Source organism: Tenrec ecaudatus, chromosome 6 (genome assembly GCF_050624435.1).
Source record: "Tenrec ecaudatus isolate mTenEca1 chromosome 6, mTenEca1.hap1, whole genome shotgun sequence".
NCBI classification, from domain to species: Eukaryota; Metazoa; Chordata; class Mammalia; order Afrosoricida; family Tenrecidae; genus Tenrec; species Tenrec ecaudatus.
The window spans coordinates 130,913,891-130,922,437 of record NC_134535.1 but is presented as its reverse complement, the minus strand read 5'-3'; the positions used below and the strand labels follow the sequence as shown (position 1 = coordinate 130,922,437).

At 58.4% G+C, this 8,547-nt stretch overlaps 1 protein-coding gene across 1 annotated transcript in view; it reads right to left on the bottom strand.

Annotated features, from left to right (window-relative positions):
* Positions 1–8,547, bottom strand: part of TSPAN11 (tetraspanin 11) — a 95,368-nt gene continuing 86,821 nt past the window's right edge. Inside the window, exon 8 of the mRNA XM_075552201.1 lies at positions 1–4,964. Within this exon, the coding sequence (XP_075408316.1) occupies positions 4,905–4,964 (60 nt within the window). The 3' untranslated portion in view covers positions 1–4,904. The remainder of the gene's footprint in view (positions 4,965–8,547) is intronic.

The window sequence follows — 8,547 nt, the reverse complement described above, 5'->3', positions numbered from 1 at the left end:
CGGAGCGGCGGAGGCAGTGCTACACCAGTTCTTTATTATTGTGGCCTGGCACAAGGAGCTGGGCCAACACTGAGCTGGGTTAAGGAGTGAGTGGTGGTGAGGGTGTGTGCTTACAACTTGAGCAGGTCCCTCTAGGCAGTAGGTTAGACTGGACCTAGTATCCAACTACAATTAACAGTCACAAAGGCGACTGCTGTTTCTAGAACACTCTTAGGACCCACAGCCTGGGCCGCCTGGGCTGGGGTCCTCCTGGGCACTTGACCAGGGGTGTCTGGGGAGCCTGCACGAGAGGGTAAGGGGTCCGTCTGGCACGCACCACTCCACTGACAGCTCAGGGGACAGACCTGGGCATTGTGCTGAAACAGAAAACGGGTCAGTGGGGGCAGAGAGGAGTTCCGCCCAAGGCACAGAGAAGGTGGCTGGGCAAACAGGGCTTGGGGTGTCAATTGCTTTCTCTCAGGAAGAGGATTCAGGGTCCCTGGTGTCCCAGCCAAGGCCACACCCCTGCTGGGCAACCCTGGGAGGGCGGGGCGGGGCAGTAGAGACACTTTCTAGCTGCTTGTGCACGGAGCACAGGGATGAGGCATCCTCCACCTGATCACCACGTGTCTGGGGCTCCAGCTGGACTCTGGAGCCGGCTCCTTGTGAGATCGTCCAAAGCTGAGGCTCCAGAGGGGTGGGAGAGCCCAAGATGGGCAGCATTCGTTCCTGTCCTAGGGACTAGGGTGTGCTTTAAGGCATGGAAACAAAGGCCAGTGGGAGGAACCTACTTTGGGAGGTGCCTCATGAGAAAGGCCTGGGGCTGGAGTGACTTCTGAAAGGCCACAGCTTTGGAAACACCCTGAAGGGAGGATGCTCTCTGGCTTCCAGGGGGCAATGCAAGTGGGAACGGGGACTGCACCCACTGGTGGGTTTTGATGTTTGATCACTATCTTCGGCCCCCACAAGAGGCTTCTCCCCATTGCCCCCCACCTGCAGCCAGTTAAGAGACTGCTCCCTTTCCCTCCCCAGGCTCACAGGGGGCAGTAAGCAGTGTGCTTAGAGTGGGGGGAGTGTGTGAAAGACAGCTCCCATTCCCTCCCCTGAGCTGACAATTCTGAAGGGGGGGGGCATGGCAGGTGCCAAGAGCCAAGAGTGTTGTGGTATAAGGGTCCTGGGGCCCTTCACATGGACACCTTACCCCTGCCCTGGGGTGGCTGAGGGCTGGTGATTCAAGGCCACCCAGAGGTCCATTGAAGGACAGACCTGGAGCTATGAAAACTCCACGGAGCAGCTCTTCTGGGGAATATCTGGGATCCCCGGGAACCTGCGTTGATGTGGCCACCAGGGGTTGGGATGGCTGGCTTCCTTGGTGCCATGCAGGGCCCAGGGATGAGCAGGTGGGCCGGGGTGGGGGGAAGAGATGCCCTCATATGTTTCCATCCCAGAGCCCCACCCCAGCAGACCGCCGAGGAGGGTGAAGCTGCAAAGGAGAGGTGGCATTCACAGGCAGAAGAGGCCTTGCCTGGGCCCTGGCTGCCTCCCTGCCCCCTTCTCCTAAGTGGAGCACACGGAGAGCGGAGAGCTCGGGCAGCTCTGAGCAGCAGCAGCAGCTCAGCCCTGGCTCTGGAGGTGGTGCTTCTGTGAGCCCCACCCCCTGCCCCAGTGCCACAGAGCCAACCTGAAACAGGCCACACTTCTGTGCTGCCTACAACTGCGTGGGCAGTGGGGCCCCGGGCCCTGCTGAATGACTCCATGCACCCTGGGAGGGACAGTGTGCCTGACTGCTCATTATTACAGAGGGACAGAGGGAGGTTGGACTGGAGAGGCTCCCGGCCTTGTTCTCTTGGCTCTGTCTTCTGGGGGAGAGAAGCCATCACAACACGACGGGAAGCCCCTTGCTTTCTCTGAGCCTCAACGTCCTGTCTGAAAAGTGGGGGACAATAGACATCTGGTGATCCCCCATATCACCTAAGCACATACTCGTCTCTCAGGACACGCAAGTTGGTCCCCGAATGTCCTGGAGTTGGGGCTGGACTACTGGGGAAGGGGACAGGGGAAACCTTTTAAACAACCCCTCACCCTCCACCCCCACCAAAGGCTGTTTATCTCCCTCTCCTCCAGGAACTTGCCATTAGTGGGGCTCGGGGGTGCACTACTCCCTCTTGGAGTCTCTGTGAACGCGGGTAAGGGTGACCTGGTGTGCTCGGGATGGGGTTGTGCAATCCCCTCTGTGGGGCTCCAGGAACCCAGTTTGTCTGTAACATGCCGGGGGCATTTCTGGACCCAGCACACAGCTGTGTCCTGTCTACCCAGGACTTTCAATGGGGACATCCTCTTTCCAGGGATGGATGCATGAGCCAGCCTGAGCAGGGACCAGAGAAGCTGACGTCCTGGTGGGGACACACCCACTGTGGACCCTCTCCTTGGCTCCAGACACAAGGCCCTTGTGCCCCTCCACAGCCATCTGCCACATTTAGGGTCTTTGCTCCCTGCAGCCCTGTCTTGCCCCCCAGGATGCTGGCATGAACCCAAAGGTTCTGGGCTTCTGGGCTACCCTGGCACTCGGCAGCTTGGGGCAGCCATCCCGCAGTGGCTGGCTGGGCTGGACGGGAGTCCGCGGGAATCCTGCTGGCAGGCAGGCAAGCTACCCAATACGTGGGGCTGGGGACAGAGGAGCCGGGCCTTCCTGGGCCACCCCCTGCCCCCCACAAAAGTTGTGCAAACTGTGCCCAGCCAGTTCTTTCTTCCGGTTGCCAACAAGTGGGTTCCGACTCCTGGTGACCCCATACGTTTCAGACAGCACTCCGCAGGGTTTTTACGGCCGTGCCCTTTCAGACCCGGTGGTCGGCAGACTCGTGCGTGGCTCCTATCAGCCAAGATCTCTCCAAGCAGGTCTTTTTTGCCCAAGGTGCCTCGTAGTGACTTGGACTGCCAACCTCGTGCCTAACCACTTGATCCAGGTGTTCACCCTCTCTCTGTCTCCCGCCTCCAGAGTCTGGCTGACTTCTGGGAAGAACTCAGGGCGGCGGCAGGGAGGACCCGCCTGGCTCACCAGCCCGCTCTCTTTTCAGCTCCCCCCACACACTGTCAGTCGATGGCATCCCTTGGCGAATGTGGAGAAGCCCCAAGGGGTGGCTGTGCCCACCCAAGACCCTGGCCGTGCCCTCCTGTTTGTGTGTGTGGAAGGGGGGATGGCTGTGTGATGGCCAGAAGCCAAGATGTGCAGGTCAGGCCCGTGCTGGGGACGGCAGTGAGTGACCTGGGCCTAGAGATGGGACACTCAGGCCTGGCCCAGCGCATGGAAGCTGTGTCCATCAGACTGTGGGCTGGGTCAGGTGGAGGCCAGTGCTGGCCCCTCTCGGCCCTGGTCTGAGCCTTTTCACTTGGTAGAAGTACTGGGTTCAGCCTCCCCTCCCCCCCCACCAAGCTACCTAGGGGCACGGAGGCTACAAGTGAGGTCATAGCCCACATGTGACAGACATTTGGTGGGGAGGGGAACACCACAGTTGTCTTAGGGCCTTGGTGGCATAGTGGTTATGAGTGGGGTGGCTAACTTCAAGGTCGGCAGTTTGAAACCACCAGCCGCTCCTTAGCAGACAGAGGAGGCTTTCTGCTCCCGTAAAGAGTTTCAGTCTCTACTCTGTCCTAGAGGGTCATCGACTCAATGGAAGTGAGATTTTGCGGGGTATGATGGTTCTGTGAGTTGGTGCCTGCTCTTTAGACAACGGCCAGCATCTTAGTCTGCTCTCCGGAAGCACTTCCCTTTGGCTCCCCAGGTACTGCAGAGGACTCCCTGCATGGCCCAAAGTGTGAACGTGCCGAGTCCACTCAGAGGTGCCTCAAGAGAAAGGCCTGGCAGTCCCCAGCAGACAAACCAGCCCCTGAGAAATCCCTGCGAACACTGTCCTTTGTCCTCATGGGGTCACCATGAGCCGGAAGGGACTGGAGAGCAACTTGGTGGTATCTGGGATGCCCCCCCCCCCAAATCGGCTGCTATGTTCAGGGTTGGAAGCAAGCTGGTAGCATGAAGGCCAGGGGGTGGGTGGCACCTCCCAGGAGCCAGCCGGCATGGCCATGTGGCCAGGGTGAAGGGGTTGGGGAGAGCACACCCCAGGGGCTCCAGCCTCCCACAGTCTGTGACTTGGCCCCACTGGGACGATTTTACAGCCACCAGCACTGGAGGGGTGGCGAGGGTTTTGGAAGACTGGCATTCAGAGCCCCTGGGCAGGGGCCCCCTGGGTGACACGCTGGTAACGGATGGAGCTGCAGCACTGGAAGCCGAGAGCCCAGGTGGGTCTCTCCAGGGAAAGGCCCAAGGGAGCAGAGACTAAGGAGTACTGGGGGTAGCCAGCTCTGCCCATCTTTGCCAGCTGCTCCCCACCAGCCTCCAGCCCAGCTCCTGGGCTGCTGCACCTCGGGACTCTGCCCCCAGGCTATCAGGACCCGGTGTCTGACCGAGCAGGTTCTGGAATGGCAGCTCAGAACAGGTGGGTCTCTGATGTACTCCCCAGTGGAAAGCATAACACCTGCCTGCCGCAGGGGCAGGGGTTGGGGCCAGCTCCCCTAAGAAGGACATCTAAGTAGGAAGGAGGTGTCCCAGAGGACTCAGGGTTCAGAGCTCTGTCCAGGCACTGGGGCTGAGAGAACGGGGTGCCCAGCTCTGGTCCCCTAAGTCCATGGGGCCTGCAGGTTCTGGCTGCCTACATGCTGGCCACTGGCCCCACCTGGGGGGTTTCGCACTGAGGGAGGGGCCAAGGGGCCCTGATGGGCTGTGGTCGCAGGCACTTGGTGGGTTCCCTGGGGCTGGACGCAGAGTCGGTGGCGGAGTCCAGGGCCCTGGTGGAGCTGGTGCTGCTCTGCAGGCCTGGCAGAGGGGTGGGCATCTGTCCTTGGAGGGGCAGTCAGAGGGGACGGGTTGGCCACTAGGAAAAGTGCAGCTGGAACCTCCGGTATAAGCAGCAGGTGAGCACCATCCCGCAGATCTGCCAGGCGGAGAGGAGAGGGACAAAGAGCCATCAGACGCCAGCACCCGCCGCTGCCCAGTGCCTGTGCGACCCCCACTGGACCATACTAAAGGGTGGTAGCCCACCTGGCTGGGCTAGGCTGCTGCCTGAGACTCTTCTTCCCTGGCAGGCCCCGTGACCGCACTTTGAGCAACCACAGCCCGAGAGCAGCGTTTCTCAACACCCCTGGTGCAGGAAGGGCCGGGGCCTTGCCAAGTGGTAGCTCCCGGTTTGCTATGTAGGAGCCCTGGTGGGGTAGTGGGTAAACCTGGGACTGTGATCCTCATGGTGGGCGGTTTGAAACCACTGGCCGCTCCCTGGGCTTTCTACTCCAGTACACAAGTAAGAGTCTCAGAAACCCACAGGGTGTCACTGTGAGCCAGCAGGGACTGGATGGTGGCAAGTCCAGGTCTTTGGTTACGCTGAGCGTGGGCCTGAGGCTGCTGGTCTGTGGTCCCAGGCCTTCTGCACCGAGCCAGCAGAATGAGGGCCTGAGGCTAATGCCCTTGGTCCCCCATCAGAGCTGGCGGACGCTATCTTATCCCCCTAGGACAGGTTCTGTCTGCATCTCACTTCCCTCAGACCCCAGAGCAAAACCCCAGGCCACGGCCAAGCCTCTGGTTGGTCTGCGCAAGCTGTGGAGGAAACTGCGGCGTTGAGAAGGCCCCTGGACGAGGGTGAGCTGGGACGCACCCGGGCAAACATCACAGAAATTCTGTTAAAAATGTACAAATGCGCAGCCATGGTTTCTGGACACCATAGGTCTGTCCACTTCGGAGAACGGCATTCTCTCTCTCTCTCCCCCCTCCCCAAAGAGTCCTGTGCTCTTCAACTGACCACACAGAAAGAAAAAAATGGATTGGGGGGGCGTCCCTGAGAGATTCAAACTGTGTTCCTTTACAATGTTCTCTGAATTTGGGGCGTACAATGAAGTCTGAAGGGGCAAGATCAGGTGGATGGGGGAGGGTCTCCTGGTGACCTTCTCACAGGACACCCCCCCCCCCTCTGCCCCTTGGAGGATGAGCAGGTGCGTGCTCCTGTGGGACACTCCTGTGGACGGTCTCCTGGCCTTGTCCTCACCCAATGCAGCGGCCCATGTGCTGGAAACTTCTTCCTGTGCCCATCTGTGCCCTGCAAGAAAGTCTGTCCAGATGACCCTTTGGGATCCTGCCCCCCCCCCCCAAAAAAAAACAACCTGTCATCATATCCGCCCTGCGTCATCTGAAGTGACCCGGCAGATCCTCTCGAAAGCCACTGTGTGATTGGATGGTTCTTTCAAGGCACCGTCAGGAGACCCAAACAAGCGTACTGCTACGAGAACTTGCCTGCAGGTAGGCACTCGCTGGTCTCAGAGCTGTGTCTAAACACAAACCCAGGTCCGTGTGAACTGGACCCCGACACTGGCTGACGGACCCACCTGAATCCGCTTGGAGGGGTTCCGCACCCAGGACCCCCCCGGATGTCCTGCCTCTCAGCCCTCTCTGGCATCCAAGAGTTGGGTCGCAACACCGTCCAAACGCATGCAAGACTGACTGCCACGGAGTCCACTCTGCCTCGCGGCAGCCCTCCAGGACACAGTGCACCTGCACTGTGGGTTTGCGAGGCTGTCGATCTTCATGGGAACAGACGGCCTCGACTTTCTCCCGTGGAGCGGCCGGTGGGTTGGAACTGCTGGCCTTGCGGTGAGAGCCAGTGTGCAACCCACGGTGTCACCGGGGCTGCTCGGGCCGTCTTGGGAAGCGCACTTGGAAGACGCCAGGGGCTCCCTCCCTTCCTTCTCCTTCCTCACTGCCCACCTGTCCAATTAGGGTGAGGACAGTGGAGAGCTGCCGGGGCAGGTGCGGTCTTCAGCCCTCAGCATTGGCGCAGGGCGGGGCTAATGCAGCTCAGACTCAGAGTGGCATGAAAGGGGAGCTCACCCTCCGCTAGCTTTGAGTAGGTCATGGCCACAGTCTTCCATGCAGGCGCCAGGCAGCCCGCCCTTCATTGTTCCCACCACATGGGGGTTCCTGAGCCTGGCCCGCGTGAAGCTGTTCTGTTGGACCAGAATAGCCTCAGCTGTGCTGTGTCCATGTGCCCTAGAAGGTGCACCGCATGCCAGGGGCCTGGGCAGAACTGGGCTCTGGCACACTGTCCCCAGCGGCTCACCAGAGAGCGTGCGCTTGCGCACACCCCCATGTGCAGGTGCCTCTGTGAGCACACGGGTTGTCACACACATGTACCAGATTCCTTCATAACACGTGGTCCCATCATTGTGTGTGCACCCCCCACACACGCATGCACACATGCGCCTTGATCCCATCACAACAGATGTTCCCATCACTGTGTGAACACGTGTACACACCCCACGTATGAGGCATACTCCAAAAACAAAAGAAAACGGAGGGAAGCCCCGCTGGGTGGAGCTTTCGTAGTACACATTTTTACAGTTCGGCAAGCATAGAGCAACTCGCTCAGAGTTGGCAAGGTTCTCTCTGGTCACACTGAATTTTTTCGTAAAAGCAGTTTCGCTCGAATCTCGATTTTTGTGATGGCCGATTTAAGAGAACAGCATGCGGCCGTGAAATTTGGTTTCCTGCTCGGGAAAAATGCTGCAGAAACTGTTGTGATGTTGAACACAGCTTACAAGGTCAGCACTGTGGGGAAAATCTCAAGGGTACCAGTGGTTTTCTCAATTCAAAAAAAGTGTGATGTTTTGATTAATGACAACTGGACATGCATCAACTTCCCAAATAGACAAAAACGTCGACAAAATTCGTGCACCTGTGCTCAAAGACCGACGATGGGTCATTGGAGAGATGGGGAGTTATCTGGACTATCTTGGAGGGCAATTCAGTGAATTTTAATGGAAGATTTGGGAAGGAGAAGAATCAATGTGAAATTTGTGCCTCGGGTGGAAAAAGAGCATCAAGTGGAAACATGCCGAGTTTTGAAAGAACAGGTCTGAAGTGACCCAGACATCCCCCCCTCCCCAAGGTCATTACTGGTGACCAGACCCGGTGCTATTCTTACGACCCCGAAAGCAAACATCTAGCAAGCCAGTGAAAGATGCCATCGTCAAAAGCCCCCAAAGCTCGCCAAGTGAAATCAAAGATCAAGACGATGCTCACTTGTTTTTCTGATGTGAGGGGCATAGTGGATCTGTAGTCTGATCCACCAGGTCAGACGGAATCAAACTTTCTATTCAGAGGTTCTGAAAGGAAGGCGTTACAGTGTGTGAGCAAAACAGGGCTAATTTGTGGCAGACGGGTGGTGGTGGGTTTGCCACCACAAGAACGCATCTGCTCACAGAGCCATCTCAGTGCGCCACGTGTGGCAGTTACATAATCTGGTGTCAATTTGAGGACTCAGAGTGAAGGGGTGGAGTCTAGTCTGTCAATCAGGTCATAGCCGATGAAGCCTCTGTATGTGTATGGCCTTCTCCTGAGGAATCTGGGAACTCTGGTATTCTTCCTTGGAGGTGGGGCTCTCTCTCTCAGCTCACTCACTTGGAGATGCTCTACTGACAAGACACATGCGCTACGCTAATAGACTGTGCCCTGGGAACTGGAGGAGCCACGTG